This window comes from Leptodactylus fuscus, chromosome 2, assembly GCF_031893055.1.
Source record: "Leptodactylus fuscus isolate aLepFus1 chromosome 2, aLepFus1.hap2, whole genome shotgun sequence".
Lineage (NCBI taxonomy): Eukaryota > Metazoa > Chordata > Amphibia > Anura > Leptodactylidae > Leptodactylus > Leptodactylus fuscus.
Window position 1 is genome coordinate 131,878,672 of NC_134266.1, and position 16,962 is coordinate 131,895,633.

Genomic DNA, 16,962 nt, shown 5'->3' on the forward strand with positions numbered 1-16,962 from the left:
TAGAAAAAAATACAGCATAATAAGCATACTTCCAAAAATAGAGTGTTAATGGTATATTTTTGTCAATGCAATACAATGCAATGAATGAACAAAAGAGAATTCTAAGTAATATTTGGTGCGACTGCCCTTTGCCTTCAGAACTGCACCAGTTCTAGGTATGGTTGCACACAGTGGAGGAACCCCGCAGGATCTGTGGATGTAGGCTTGCTCAAATCCATCTGCCATGACTTTCAGGACTTTTCTTTACACTAAAGAGTCCTGCTGCAGAATAAATTTGGAGTCAATCGGATGCTTGCCTGCTGGTATTGCATGACTGAAAAGTATTGCTTGTATTGAGGACATCACTAATTCTTACCAAATTCCCAACTTCATTTCCTTAAATATCATCACATTGGATAGGTGATAAATACTAGATAAATATGGTTGTGACTGCCGAATATCCTCGATCACCTGTTCTGACTCAGAAAAAAAGACTCTGGCTAAAAAGAGGTTGAAAGAGCTGCAGTTGGACATGTGAATGGCAACCAGGGAGTGTTGTCAAAACCAGAACTTCAGTAGGAACAGTTGACTGGAATCAAGAAGAGGACAAATAGGATGGGACCAGAATAATTTTGGGCTTGGCAGTCTGTTGTCCTTAAACCCTCTTATTTCTCTGCATTTCTTTGAAAGCAATCTTGAAGTATGTTTAGTTAGGATCAGAAGTATTTGGAGTGAAACAGTTTTAGAATTTAGTGTTTATGTACCACTACAATGATTTACACTATATATTGAGAGTTGCCATGAACGGGTATGTATCTTCAACAACCAGACCTTTTATCTACTAATTTGTCATGAAAAAAAGGTTAACATGTAAGTCTGACATCAACATGCATTTCTAGCAGTACAATAGGTGTACATTGTGGTGGCTTACCCAATACCACGCTTAGAATGAGTCAATAACACAATTTTTTGCAGCATATGTATCATCCCAATAGACACTGGGAAAATGGTTTACATGATGTTTGCATAGTTACTGCTGTATTTATGCCACTGAAAAGTTACACCGTACATAGTGTTATATGTAACTGTTACTTTGCAGTATTCCACATGAGCCATAGTTCCACCCAGCCAATGACTAAGGGGAGGAGACTCAAGCTGGAACATTAAAGAGGACCTTTCATCAGATTGGCCACAAGCAGTTCTATATACTGCTGGAAATCCGACAGTGCGCTGAATTCAGTCCACTATCGGCTTTCCCAATCTGTGCCCTGGGTAAAACGCTATCGGTCCCAGTACCGTAGTGCTTTACAGTTAGAAGGGCGTTCCTGACACTCACACTGCACAGCGCGATAGGCGCTGCTGTGGAGAAGGACGTTCCTGACAGACTGGCAGGAACGCCCTTCTGACTGTAAAGCGCTACGGTATCGGCTCCGATAGCTCTTTACCTGGGGCACAGATCAGGAAAGCCGATAGTGAGCTGAATTCAGCACACTGTCGGATTTCCAGCAGTATAAGGAACTGCCGGTGCCCAATCTGATGAAAGGTCCTCTTTAATATGACCTGAAGACAAAACTGTCTTAGCTGCACACAGCAACCAGTCACATTGCAGCTTTCACTTTGTATTCTGCTCCTGAAAAATTAAAGCTACACTGTAATTGGTTGCTATGGGCAAATAAGACAGTCTTGCTTTTGCATCGTCTCAGTAAATCTGCTCCAAGGAGTCTCCCGTTAGCTGACAAGCTGTATATCAGTTCTGAGACATAGAATAAAATTGCATATTTGCATAAACATGATGTGAACTCAGCCCTGAAAGTAATTTTTTTTTAATTATTATTATTATTATTATTTTTTTTTACAGACGACTGCACAGCTGGGGCGTACACATTTTCACAAATCCCTCATGCAATTAAAATGACCCAGGAAGTGGCACATTCCATTAATTAACCAGTAACTACCATTATAGCAGCTGTGGGGGGTGCTTCAGGACTCGTGATCTTAAGGGGCATGGTGGGCCCTTGCTGACTTTTTTTTTCTTTAAATAGGCCATTGCCTACTGGAGAGACAAGCGCTATTAACTCACCAGTCTGTGCTTCTGCTCATGGTTGCCTCTGCTTCTCTTCCTGCTCTCCAGGGAGCTCTGTGTGTCCCATATCACGTAGTTGTTGCTGAACAGCATCAGGACTTTGCTGTCAGTGTCCCATATCATGTCCCTGACACGAAATAGCATCAGCATGACAACGATGTGATACAGGACTCATATGACATATATGTGTGAAGGGGCCAATTATATGGTGTGGAAGGGCCACTACAGGACATTATACTGTGTGGAGAAGCTACTTTAGGACATTAAATGGTGTAGAGGGACTGTTAAGGGACATTATACTGTGTGGAGCAGCCTATTACGGGACATTATACTTTGTGGAGGGGTCCACTATAGGACTTTATACTGTATGGAGACCACTTTGGGACACTTAGGGGCCACTATGGGACATTATACTGTGTGAAAGGGCTCCTATTGGACATTATACTGTGTGGAGGGGTCACTATGGGACAGTGTACTCTGTGGAGGGGTCTACTATGGGACATTATACTGTTTAGAGGGGTCGCTGTTGGACATTATACTTTGTGGAGGGGCCACTATGGGACATTGTACTGTGTGGAGGGACCACTATGGTACATTATATTGTTAGGTGTATCCATATAAATGGCTCACCCTGTACAGTGTGTGTGTGTGTGTGTGGGGGGGGCACAATTGGACATTATACTTTATGGCGGTGCAAATGGGCTACTTTGAAACACTTTACTGTGTGGAAGTGTCCGCTATGGGTCATTATACTGTGTGGAGGGGCCGCTATTGAACATTATACTGTGTGAAGGAGCCACTAAGGGACATTATACTGTGTGAAAGGGCTGATATTGGACATTATACTGTGTGGAGGGGCCACTGTGGGAAATTATGCTGTCTGGAGGCTACTTTGGAACATTATAGTGTGTGTAAATTGGGCGTTATACCATGTCACCTTCAGCAAAGGGGGTGCTATGCAGTGTGGGGGTGGGGTCAAAGTCAAAAGTTTGCTATGGAGCCCAGTCTTTGGCAGTTACACCTCTGGCCCAGTGTATTGCTGTAACACTGATAGGCGAATTTCCATTCTGGCAGCCTGAGGAAAGAGGATAATAGGAGAATTAAAAGTGTCACTGCCAATGAGAATCTGAGGTTATCTGGGGCTCACTAGCCATATCAGACAGGGCTATCCTGAGAGTTTATACAGTACGGAGAGAAAGGCAGAGAAACAAGACATTTGCAGTGTTGCTATTTCTGGGCTTACATAGCAGGAAACTACCACTAGGCTCATCCCCATCCAGTTGGAATTCCCATTGGCGCTGTAATTTCATATTGCATTAGATGCTATATTTATTTGCCCTTACCTCAGTAAAGTTCCATCCTGATTTCACCTGCAGCCTAAGTATCCTTAATTCATTCCTGTATTCACCTTCAAGGGCCCTTCCAAAATCCATTGGGCTCAAGGAGGCTGAAAACCCAAAAGAAGTGCCCCAGAGGAGCTACTGCTCCCATCACCATCAGGTACCCTGCAGGCCACCGCAGCTCTGCATAGGAGATGAGCGGGAGGAGTTGGTTTTTCATTGGATTTTACCTGTGACAAATCCAATGATCCTAACCACACCTCCCAGCCTCCAGATAGCTGCATATATACTCAACCAACGCAGCCAGAAGCACTTGAGCATAGTGACTGAAGTGTTTGTAATCTTTTACAAGTAGGGGAAATAATCCGGTTTATGCACCACACTAGCTTTAAGGAAAATAAAAATAGTGCATTAAAAAGTAACCTTTATTAATTTAATTAAAAGTTCAAAACAACACCAAGTGCTAAACACTGACAATTTCGGTCAATTTTTGTTTGGGCTACATATAGGAATGTGTGTGAACAGTGGCCACAGTTTTAAATTAGGCTCAACTACCTCTATTGTACAAGTCTTCAGTCCAACTCCTAACTGAGCCTCCCCAACTCTGTACTGCTTCTATGTTAGCCTAAGAACAGCACACTTCGCCGGGACTATAAGGTCTAGAGGTATCTCAGCTGGTATCAACAAACATGCATAACACACACGGGTAGGAGCCTGTTAAACTGAATCAGCCTTTGCTAGGTATATTGATGTAACCTATGGGCAATTCATTCACACACCCTCCAGCATCAAACATCAAAGTCGTGGCCTATATGAATGCATGTACTATGGCAACAGTTGAGCAGACATGCTATGATTAAGAGGCGTATAGCCTGGAAATGGGTAAGCAATAGAGATAAGCGAGTAGTACTCGATCGAGTAGGTATTCGATCGAATACTACGGCATTCGAAATCGAGTACCACTCACTGTTCGAATGTAAAAGTTTGATGCAGAACCAGCATTGATTGGCCGAATGGTATACAGTCGGCCAATCAATGCTGGTTCTTCTCCTACCTTTAGAAGTCTTCTTCGTGCAGCTTCCGGCTCTGAATTCACTCTGCCAGGCATGGGGCCTGGGCAGAGTCGACTGCGCATGTCCGCTTGACGGCTCTGCACAGGCCCGATGCCTGGCAGAGTGAATTCAGAGCTGGAAGACACCGCGGGGACGCTGCATGGAGAAGACTGCACGGAGGATCCATTGGCAATGGCCATTTTTAACATATGTTTGCATAGCCTGTAGAAAAGCTATTCCAGGGCTACCTTTTATTTTTTTTCACCGGTGCTGGCGTTTTTGCATGAGCCCGGTTTTAGTTATATGCAAATTAGCCAGCACGGAGCATTGGAAGCCTTCTAAGTATTCCTTGAGCACCGCAGTATCATCAGACTTCCCCTTCTCTGTGGTGTTCAAGGAAAAATTAGAAGGCTTCTGGTGCTCCGTGGTGGCTAATTTGCTGCTAAGAACGATCCGAGATTTCTAATACATGGAAGGAGCAAAGCTGCCTGTGCTAAGGAGAAAACAAACAACTGCTATACTCACCAGATTTCCTTGGAATAAATGAATAGAGGAATGAAGCATATGGAGAGAAGTGTTAACACTGCTAAGGAAAGAACATGCCAGACTTGTAAGAGCTATCTGAGCTAAATATACAAGTCAAAGCAACGCCATGTGCATGCGAGGCAGGCCATGTAATCCGGAATGAGTCTGAATGATGTTATCTTAAAGAGACGGGAGTTTCAGTAGCTCTATAGTTACAGAAATAGTGAAAAAGAAATACTTCCAATCTGCTAAATCCTAGCCTTGGCTCAAAAAAATACAACAAAAAGATTCACCTCTCAGTTTCAGTAAATACTTGTATTGCCCATGTAATAATTTTGGAGCATCTTCTTTTATAACCCTATTATTCCTTCTGAATATTTATATAGAAATTGACAACTGGGTGGAGTCACTATTCTTCTTGTTAAAGGCCTACTCAGTTTGGCACTATTGATTGGACTACGCAACAGAGAGATCCAAGATAAGATTTCCTTGACTAATTTCATGAAGAATACAGGTACTAAAATTGACACGTCTCAAATCTTGATTTTTTTTTTTTTTTTTTAACCATGGGATAAGTGATAAAATTACATCCACCTTCTGTGTCATCCATCTGTGAACAGTACTGCTGACAAGTAAACCAACACTGCCATCTCATGGTCACTCTAGAGAACAGCTCATGGTCCAATGAACTAGTTTTAAAGTAACTATGGTTACAAATGAAAGATTAAACACATCTAAAATAAACTTCAAATTTTTCATGTAGTTCATTTTTATGTCACATTTTATGAAGTCACATCCCAGAGGAGTGGTCCTGGGTGTTGGCTTATTCCTGCAGCCATTTTGTGAAAAAGAACATCAGATTCCATGCCATTTTTTTTTTAATTTTTTGATATTAAAAAGCAGTCAGCCCTGAAAGAAAGCTGTCAGCTCTGCTCTGTCTGAGTTGTGAGCTAAAATGGCACCTAGAGGCAAAAAGGGGTGGGTTTTGGCCATGCCCAGTGGGCTGGCTAGTTAAGAAATGGGCTGGCTAAAAAAAATAAGATTAAAAAAAATCAGTAACTGAAACAGCGTAAAAAAAAAAGCGTCAAAAACAGCATCCAATGCAAAAAAACAGCATAAACAAAAAGCGATGCTGAATATTCAGTGCCAAAATAAGCGAGGCTTTTTATACGTGTGAACTGTATGTTCACACAGAGTTTTCTGCAGGCTGAAAAAATCTGCTTCAGGAATTTTGATTATTTTTTACATGATGCGCTTTTTGCAGCGTTTTTTTTTAATGCATTTTGCACACGTTTTCATTTTTTAACACCAGCACCTGGAAACTTTACTTTTAAAAAAAAAAACGCTAGCAGTTTTTGATGTGGTTTTTGCAAAAACCACATCATAAACTACATACAAAAAAGCATTGCATTTTTTTCTGTCTCCCTTTGAGTTCAATGGGTTTTTCAAGGCAAAATCCGGCTAAAGATCCGTCAAGTTCCTTTTTTTCAGCCAGAGCTACTGACTTTTTAAGGTGGATTCTGCCACAAAATCAGCCTGCAAAAAACTGTGTGTGAACATGCCCTAAGGCTATTGCTACATGATACTCTGTGCTGTTGCCACATTCCAGGACGTGGATTCCAGTGCTTTTGGGAAAGTACAAATTGTGGACTTTCCCTTATTACTGGCCGTGCAGAAACCTGAAAAACCACATGACTGGTAAAAAGGAAAAGCCACCAAATTAGTGTTTTCTATTCACAGAGCAGAAGGCAGGCTTATTATTGTGCAAGAAATTGTACTTACTAATGGCACCATTTCATTTTCCATACCGTGTGCTGGAAAGTGGAAAAATATTCTCAATGTGTTGAAATTTAAAATAAACATAGTTGCATCACTTTCCTACAGGATTTATTTTTACAGTGTTCACTTTGCAGTAAAACTGACATGATACTATTATTCTGAGGTCAGTACAATCATGGCAATATCAAGTTTGTGTAGTTTTTCTATGATTTAAAACTTAAAATACAAATCAAAGTCAAAAAGTCTGACACCCATAACTATTTAGTATTTCTAAGTATGGAAACATAGGTGAAAAGAGGAGTGGAGAGTGAGGGAGTGCTAGGATTCCACCGTACAGATCGCGAGCTGTAGTTATTATTATTATTATTTTTTATATAGCACCATTAATTCCATGGGGCTTTACATTTGGGGGTTTACATATGGTACACAAAATATACAGGCACACAGGCCACGGGAAAATGGCCGCTTGCACAGTATTGTTAGCGGCCATTTTCCCGTGGCCTGCACAGTTTGCTCTGCTCAAGGATCGAGGCCTAGATGTTACAAGCCTGTGCTGGAAGAAGACATTGAAGATGACGCTGCGGACGAAGAAGGAGGCGTCGCTGAGAGACTTCTCTGGCAGCGGTGGGGACACCCCCATCACTGTTTGAGCACTGGGGGCCGCCCCATCGCTGCAAAAGAACTCATTTGCATACCGGTAAAAACCCGTATTTCTAAGGAATGGCGCAGCGGAGACCACGACTAACGGTAAGAGACGAATAGCCTTTCTAAAGGCTATACCGACGTCTTATCCACAAAAAAAAAAAAAAAGGTTTTAATGGTAGAATCCCTTTAAAGTTCTTTTAACTCAATCAAACCTCACTTTTGTTTGTTCAACCGAAAATAGTTTCTGGCAATGGTTTGCTCAGTTCAGAATCCGACTCAAACCCAGTGCCAAATTCCTCCACGTGAACATTCCCTAAAGGGTTATTTACAAGGAAGAAGTTTTACTAGCTGAAAAATTTAGCTCCTGGAATTAAAAGCTGGAATATTCGATGCGCTTAACCACTTGGTGTTTGGCCGCTTACACGAATACCTATGGTGGGGAGGTATTCGATCGAATACTACTCGCTCATCTCTAATAAGGAATACAGGATGTGAGAAGAGACAGCAGGCAAAGCTGTTGAAACAGTGAGATGGGAAAACCCCTTTAAAGAGGACCTTTCCCAATCTGGGGCACATGCGATTTAATACACCGCTAGAAAGCTGACAATGCGCTGAAATTGGCTTTCCGGTACTGAGCCCCCAGTGAAGAGCTATCGGTGCCAGTATCGTAGCTCTTCACTGTCAGAAAAGCGTTTCTTACAGTCAGGAACACCCTTCCTCACGGCGGTGTCTATTGCACTGTACTGTGAGAGTGGTGAGGAATGCCTCCCTCCCCTCCTGATAGTACTTGTCCATAGATGAGTACTGGGGGGGGGCCTTCCTCATCGCTCAGCATCATCGCTGGGCGGTAAGCAACGCCTCCTCTCACAGTACAGCGCTATAGACGCTGCTGTGAGGAAAGGCATTCCTGACCGACTGTCAGAAACCCCCTTCTGACAGTGAAGACCTACAGTACCGGCACCGATAGTTCTTCACTGGGGGCGCATGCGCCCCAGATGATGAAAGGTCCTCTTTAAATACAGACCTAAAAATAACAGAAACCTAGCATACGGATACTCTTACCATTATATGAGTAGCATACCTCCCAACTTTTGAAGAGTAGAAAGAGGGACAAAATGTGCAGCATGCTGTGCGCGCCGTGGCAAATTTATCTCCGCCCACTTTTACATTGACTCTGCCTATTCTCATTCATTTTTCATGTGCCCCCACACAGTATAATCCTCTTACAGTCAGTCGTACACTATATGTCCCCAAATTACAGTCCTATGAAAAAGTTTGGGCACCCCTATTAATCTTAATAATTTTTAGTTCTAAATATTTTGGTGTTTACAACAGCCATTTCAGTTTGATATATCTAATAACTGATGGACACAGTAATATTTCTGGATTGAAATGAGGTTTATTGTACTAACAGGAAATGTGCAATATGAATTAAACCAAAATTTGACCGCTGCAAAAATTTTGGTACCCTTATTTTATTGATTTGAATACACCTAACTACTTTTTACTGACTTACTGAAGCACAAAATTGGTTTTGTAACCTCAGTGAACTTTGAACTTCATAGCTAGGTGTATCCACTCATGAGAAAAGGTATTTAAGGTGGCCAATCGCAAGTTGTTCTCCTATTTGAATCTCCTCTGAAGGGTGGCATCATGGGCTACTCAAAACAACTGTCAAATCATCTGAAAACAAAGATTGTTCAACATAGTTATTCAGGGGAAGGATACAAAAAGTTGTCTCAGAGATTTAACCTGTCAGTTTCCACTGTGAGGAACATAGTAAGGAAATGGAAGACCACAGGGGCAGTTCTTGTTAAGCCCAGAAGTGGCAGGCCAAGAAAAATATCAGAAGGGCAGAGAAGAAGAATGGTGAGAACAGTCAAGGACAATCCACAGACCACCTCCAAAGAGCTGCAGCATCATCTTGCTGCAGATGGTGTCACTGTGCATCGGTCAACAATACAGCACACTTTGCACAAGGGGAAGCTGTATGGGAGAGTGATGAGAAAGAAGCCATTTCTGCAAGCACACCACAAACAGAGTCGCCTGAGGTATGCAAAAGCACATTTGGACAAGCCAGCTTCATTTTGGAAGAAGGTCCTGTGGACTGATGAAACAAAGATTGAGTTGTTTGGTCATGCAATAAGGCGTTAAAAAAAAAAAAAAAAAAAAGCATTCCAAGAAAAACACTTGCCCACTGTAAAATTTGGTGGAGGTTCCATCATGCTTTGGGGCTGTTTGGCCAATGCCGGCACCAGGAATCTTGTTAAAGTTGAGGGTCGCATGGATTCCACTCAGTATCAGCAGATTCTTGAGAATAATGTTCAAGAATTAGTGACGAAGTTGAAGTTACGCCGGGGATGGATATTTCAGCAAGACAATGATCCAAAACACCGCTCCAAATCGACTCAGGCATTCATGCAGAGGAACAATTACAATGTTCTGGAATGGCCATCCCAGTCCCCAGACCTGAATATCATTGAACATCTGTGGGGTGATTTGAAGCGGGCTGTCCATGCTCGGCCACCATCAAACTTAACTGAACTTGAACTGTTTTGTAAAGAGGAATGGTCCAAAATACCTTCATCCAGGAACTGATTAAAAGCTACAGGAAGCAATTAGAGGCAAAAGGAGGATCTACTAAATATTAATGTCACTTTTCTGTTGAGGTGCCCATACTTTTGCACCGGTCAAATTTTGGTTTAATGCATATTGCACATTTTCTGTTAGTACAATAAACCTCATTTAAATCCTGAAATATTACTGTGTCCATCAGTTATTAGATATATCAAACTGAAATGGCTGTTGCAAATACCAAAATATTTAGAACTAAAAATGATTAAGATAAATAGGGGTGCTCAAACTTTTTCATAGGACTGTATAATGTTCCCTTCCAACTGCCCCACATTATTAAGTCCCTCGCCTGGTGCCCCAGCTTTAACTGGGGGAAACTAGAGGGGGACATTAAACTCCAGACGCTAGAAGCTGACATTAAACCATAGGGGTAGCTGTAGAGTGACATTAAAGTGGGGGTAACTAGAGGCAGACCGGTCCCCCTTCAGCTACTCCAAAGGTTTAATACCCTCCTCCAACTGTCACCAGTTTAATGTCCCCTTTGATGTCCTCCCAGTTTAAGTGCCCCCTTCATCTACCCCCAGTTTCATGTGCCCCCTCCATCTCTCCTTCAGTTTCATATCCCCCTTCATCTGCCCCATTTTCATGTCCTCCCTCATTTCTGCCCCAGTTTCATGTCCTTCCTCATCTCTGCCCCAGTTTCATGTCCTTCCTCATCTCTGCCCCCCAGTATGTTTCCCCTCCATCTCTGCCCCAGTATAACATTCCTCTTCCATCTCTGTTACTAGGTTACTGTTCCTCCTCAATTTGTTGTCTAAATTTAACATATAACACCGATAATCACCTTTCCTTGATCCCCTGTCTACAGTCTCGGTCTGTTATGGAAAGCTGCGGGCGCGATGTGAGTGACGTCATCACATCAGGCCCGGAGCTGGAGTACAGCGGTGAAGCAGGAGCTGTGCTTACAGCTCCTGTTTCCTCCAACACGGTATTCAACTCATCTGCGTCCTCCGGATGCAGATGAGTTGAAACCGGGGCATACATCCCGCTGACTGGGACTGCAGGACATGACCTTGAATCCGGGAATGTCCTGCAGAACCCGGGACAGTTGGGGACGTATGGAGTAGAGATGAATAATTACCCCCAGCATACAGAAAAAAAAGCAGGTACTGAACATTACATACAAAATATAGGAGAATAAAAGTGGTACTGTGCACTATACTACCGATGCAGCTATATTTTATTCACAATAGAACATAGGAACTAGTGTAGATTTCCAAATAGTAGCCAAGTTGAACAGCACTAGCAAAGGTCATGCTTCTTAAAGTTTTATTAAAGCCACAGACAATGCAATGTTTTGGGTTTAACCAACACTTTGTCAGGCGGTGACAGTAGAGCATACCATAAGGTAATTATAAATACATGACAAAGCTACAAACATATTGTAGTGAAGACAATGCTAAGACAATAAAAACAACAATCAGGAAATCCCCAGATTGCTAAGTAACAAGAGGACGAACGAGAATGTCAATATCAATTATTATATAGTAGCCATATCAATCTCACAGATGACATCTCACAGTCTCAAGAGGCGCATCATAGTCAATAAGCAGCACAGGATTCACTTGCTGGTGGCTGTCAGCTTGAGAATTAGTTTCTTATTGATGGGATAGCATTGGAAGTAGTGATAGGTCAGGACTAGCTGAAAGTAATAAGAAAATTAGTGTACGAGTGCAATATTTTTAAAGGGACTCCATCATTGGGAAAAGTCATTTTTAACTAAGTATATTCTTGCATAGCCTTTAGAAAGGCTATTCCACACATACCTGTTATATGTTAATCCCCTCTGTTGTTTTTGAATAAGCTCGTTTTTATTCATATGCTAATTAGTCTCCAGCGTGCACTCCAGAAGTCTCAGTGAGAAATATGTGCTGTGTGTGTGAGAGCAGTGAGAAGAGTCATCATCAGTAGCCTTCCCTACTCACACACACACTCACTGAGATTTCCAGGTGCACGCTGGAGGCTAATTAGCATACGTATAAAAGTGGGCTCATTCAAAAACGACTGAGGGGATTAACATACAACAGGTATGCCTGGAATAGCCTTACTAAAGGCTATGCAAACATATGTTTAGTTAAAAATAACTTTTTCCAATGATAGAGCCCCTTTAACAATAACTCCAGAGAGTAAACAAAGGGACTTCCCCTTTGTGGTTATTAACTTTATCAAGATATAGCAAGCAAGTCTAAAAATTCTTATAGATCAGGCAATGCTCCATTAGTCCTTGGGAGGTCCTGGGGTATTGGATAGGCTAAACAGCATACAAATGAACTCAAACGAGCCCATGGTGTCATTAAAGTAATTTCTTTTTGATCTTCAGAGGTCATGAGAGGACCCGCCAGCACTCGTGGGGTAATAAGTGGCAGACCCAAGGGCAGTTAGGGACCCCTTAACTCAAGAAAGATGGTAGCATCTTTGTGTTTGATGTTGTTAAACTAGTGGCGGACCACACTGACACTGGGTTCACACCAGCGTTTGAAGTCCGTACTCGGGTTTCTGTCTTCTGCCGGCAGAAGATGGAAAAAAAACCTGTCAGACCGGGTCCAGCCGTGAGCGCCAGTGAGTGTTTGAGTGTTTGTTGCTCTCCGCAGCGAAACGTTGGTTTTTTTTTTTTTTTTTTTTAAAACTGGACACAGAGTACTGCATGTCAGTCTCTGTGCCCAGTTTAAAAAAACAAAACAAAACATTTTCACCGCATAGAGCATAAAACGCTCACCGGTGCTCACAGCCGGACACTTTTCAAACCTATTCAAATGAATGGGTTTGAAAGATGCCTGCAGGTTTCTGTCTCCTGTCTTGTTTTGTGCAGGAAACGGAAACCTGCAGAACGGAGTCGGAAGAAGAGGCTGAAGAGGACTCTGCTGACGAAGATGGAGGTGACGCTGGAGAGAGTTTGAGTGCTGGGGCCCGCCCCCTGTGCTGCGAGAGAACTCATTTGCATACAGAGAAAAACTGGGATTGTAGGCTAACGGCAGTTCGGAGAAGACGACGAAAGGTAAGAGAAGAATAGCCTTTCTTAAGACGATTCTGATGTGGTACCTAGAAAAAAAAAATTGTGTCTGAGTGATAGGATCCCTTTAAAGGACCACATGGATAGTTTCAGGAACAATATAGTTAAAGAGGATTTCCTATGAACCATCTTCAGCTTTGTAGTCAATTAAAAAGGTAAACATTTTTGCCAAAATAAAAAAGTAAAAATATTGTAGAGTTTTACAGTTTTCTCTACCGCCACCGGAAGAAGACGCGGTGAAAACCTTGCTGCAGAAGAAGAGGCGGCGGCGCTGGAGAGAGCTCTCTCGCAGCATTGGGGCCGCCCCCAGTGCTGTTTGAGCGCTGGGGCCCTCCTCCAGTGCTGCGAAAGAATTCATTTACATACCAAGAAAAACCGGGAATTTAGGCGAATGGCGGCACGGAGAAGACAACGAAAGTTAGGAGACAAATAGCCTTTCTTAAGCCTTTCCGACGTGTTAGTTAGAAAAAAAGGCATTGAATGATAGGATCCCTTTAAGTACTTGTTTTATTCGATTCAATGCAATTTCATTTTCTTTTTAGTTTTTTTACAATTTGTGTATTCATACACACCAGCGCAACCGGCCCCTTCACCTTATACATGTAAAATCCTGCAGTCTCTGAGGTCCATTTTAGCAGGTTTAGCATTTCATAAGGCTTTCAAAAGTTCAATTTTATTTTTTGGATTCAAGGCACCTTTTCAATCAAAAAGTCAAACTATAATGTGTTCAACATGCCAATATTTTATTTTTTATATATTTATGCTCAACATTGTGAGAGAAACATCAACTGAAGACACATACCTCCATTGTGTTTTTAAACATCATTGTGATTAGATAAGGCCAATTTCACACCTGTGCTAAAGGATCCAAAAAACTGAAAAAGTATCTCTTAGGGCTTGTTCCCACAATGTAACATGGTGCTTATTCTGACACGTATATATGTGTCAGAGTCAGCGCTTCAAAACAGAATCCCATTGACTTCAATGGTTTCCGTCTTACACGCGCTACACATTGAAATCAATGGGAGGCTTTTTAACCCATTGATTTCAGTGTGTTACGTGCGTTAAACAGAACCCATTGAAGTCAGTGGGATTCTGTTTTGAAGCGCTGACTCGGACACATGTATACATGTCAGAATGAGCACTGCGTTACATCGTGGGAACGAGCCCTTAAAAGGGTTGTGCAGGACCTGAAAACATGGCTGTTTTCTTCTCCTCAGGAAGGGATATGTCCATGGGCCTCATGGCAATGCCACATCTTTATCCCATTAAAATGAATGGTGCTGAAATGTAGCTTGGCCATGTGACTAATGGACATGATGTCACTTCCTGAAAATAAAGCAGCCATGTCTTTGAAGTCCTGCACAATCCCTTTAATGAAGTTTCCATTTGTATCCATATTGCCTTTATCATAAACCTCCCTTCCAAAATCTCCCCACAGAAAACTCAGGTTAGGTATTGCACCATTTTCTCTGATAAAAGGAAAACTGGCAGAACGGATATGAAATGATGGTGTTTAAGGTTTAAGTGAAATGAATGGAACACTTTAGACAGATCAGAATAATAGAAAACTTTAGAGCAGATGTGAACTCCTCATAGGATAAGGACTGTTCACATCACGTTTTGATCTTCAAAACTGATGCTAAAAACAGAAGAAAAATGATGACCAAACATTTACATAGAGTCCATGTTAAATATAAACAGATCCGTTTCTGTAGGACAGAAAAGCAGCTTATGCCACACTTTGGCATCCCAAAGAAACAAAAAGAACAAAGCCAGAAACGGATCCATATAACTCTACATAAGCAGATGGTCATGAGTTCCCATCAGTTTTTATGATCAGTTCTTTGTATCTGTAAAACAGAAACAGATGAACAAAACAAGATGTGAACGGCCTCTTAAAACACACAGTGTTCACACACACAAAATGCAGTCTCTTCAGCATTAACTACACATACTGTTGTTTGGAAGGTGTCTGGGAGCTGCAGGTAATGGTTGCAAAGTTGTCCATTAGTCCTGGAACATCAGTAACTATCATGGATAGACCACTTTGGGATGGGCAGTCATATGCTGCCTTGGCCTTCTCAGGACTGTCTAGCTTTTCTCCCATCTGAATGCACGACCAGCGATCCCTACTAGAGCTTCTGCGATACGCTGGTGGTTCTTGGTCACTTGGTGTAGGATTAGTGTAAAACTTATGAGAACTGGTACCATTTGATAAGCTTTTTGTGGAGGGTTGAGCAGAACCATAAGGTATTTCCACTGTAAAATCACGCTTATGGAATTGCTTGCTGCAAAAGTAAATAAGTTCAAGCAAGTTGAGTAACAAAGATACGAGAGAAACCACCAACATAAATATAATGAAAATAGTCTTTTCCATAGGCCGAGAAACAAAACAGTCCACTGTGTTGGGACAAGGTTCTCTTGAACATTCATAAACTGGAGGCATCACAAAGCCATATAAATACCACTGACCGACAATAAATCCAGCTTCAAATATACTTTTGAAGATAATACTGACTGCATAGGTGTAGACTAAGGGTCCCTGGATCTTTAGCTTTTTGATAGAAGAGTTATTGTTTGTATTATGCTCCATCCTTAGTTCAGTTTCACCAGTTATTTCCTTAGCATTCTCACTTCTTAATTTCTCCTCCCTCCTGGACATATAAATAACATGCCCAAGGTAAATCAGGTTGGGTGTACTGACAAAGAGGAACTGCAGCACCCAGTAGCGAACATGTGAGATAGGGAAAGCCTTATCATAGCAGACATTAGCACACCCTGGTTGCTGCGTATTACAAATAAAGTCAGACTGCTCATCTCCCCAAACAGACTCTCCTGCCAAGCTTAGGATAAGGATTCGGAAGATGAAAAGCACAGTCATCCAAACTTTTCCAGTGAGCGTGGAATGTTCTTGGACTTCATCAAGCAATATTTTAAGCAGATCCCATCCTGCCATAGTTCACTAAAAATGAAAGTCAAAAACAGTGGGTTTTACTAGAAACATAGCAAAATTACTCAAGGAAATATTTACAGTAAACTTTGTAAAACAAAAAATGTCTACATACAGGTTGTTGTGTTTTTGGGTGGTCACGTTCAAAACATATCAAACTCTGGGTATAACTTTTTTTTTTTTACTGCTGCTTTTCCTTACAGATGTTCAAAAATGCCAGAAAAAAAAAAAAAACTATGTACAAAATATAAAAAGACTTCAAATGCAAGTTGCTTTGAGTGGTCAAGGGGTTGCCCAGATAAATCTATATTTTAAAAACAAAAGCCACCCCCCTCCAACAACATTTATTAATATATATTTTAGTTTTATAGTGTAGTATAACTACACTATATGTGGCCAACATCAGTGAAAAGTACCCATCCCCCAGCCCCATTACACTTACCATTTCTCCTGTGCATATCCCAAACCCGGGATGTCATTGCTGGAAGGCCGCCCCTTCATTGTGTATGCTGGCCGCCCACATATGCGCAATACAGTGGGCAGCCGACACATATCACAAAGAGGTGGTGCCAGCTGGCAGTGATGTCCTGGTGTAACAGGCCAGTGTATACCCTCGGTCCAGAATATAGGAATATAAAGTAGCCTAGGCCAATTCATACCCCATCACTAGTACTGAGCGATATACACAAAATTATCTTAACTTACCAAACAAAGCCAAATCCCTAATAAGATGCTGAAACATCGGAGACATTGTGCAGAAAGAAGATAGCTGTGCGGTGGGATTCATTTTATGGATAGAGGAGCACAGTGCTGAGGGGAGACTGGTGAGGTGAACCCATAAGGGCAGGGCTGGCTGTACAGCACAGAGTACTGTGCTGGCAGCTGTTTGCTGCTCTACTTTCCAACAATTATAATAAGTTTTCTGCCTGGGGAAGAAGGGGTTACAAGTGCCACATTCAGTG

General features: G+C 41.9%; 1 protein-coding gene across 1 annotated transcript; it reads right to left on the reverse strand.

The window, feature by feature from the left end:
* Positions 1-14,995: 14,995 nt before the first annotated feature.
* Positions 14,996-16,006, reverse strand: LOC142193753 (gap junction alpha-2 protein-like). Its single transcript, XM_075262752.1, has one exon. It carries the CDS (start codon positions 16,004-16,006, stop codon positions 14,996-14,998), a length of 1,011 nt encoding a protein of 336 aa, XP_075118853.1.
* Positions 16,007-16,962: the final 956 nt, after the last annotated feature.

Coding starts and splice junctions, on each gene's coding strand:
- LOC142193753 (XM_075262752.1), bottom strand. CDS start 16,006: ATGGCAGGATGGGATCTGCTTAAAATATTGCTTGATGAAGTCCAAGAA.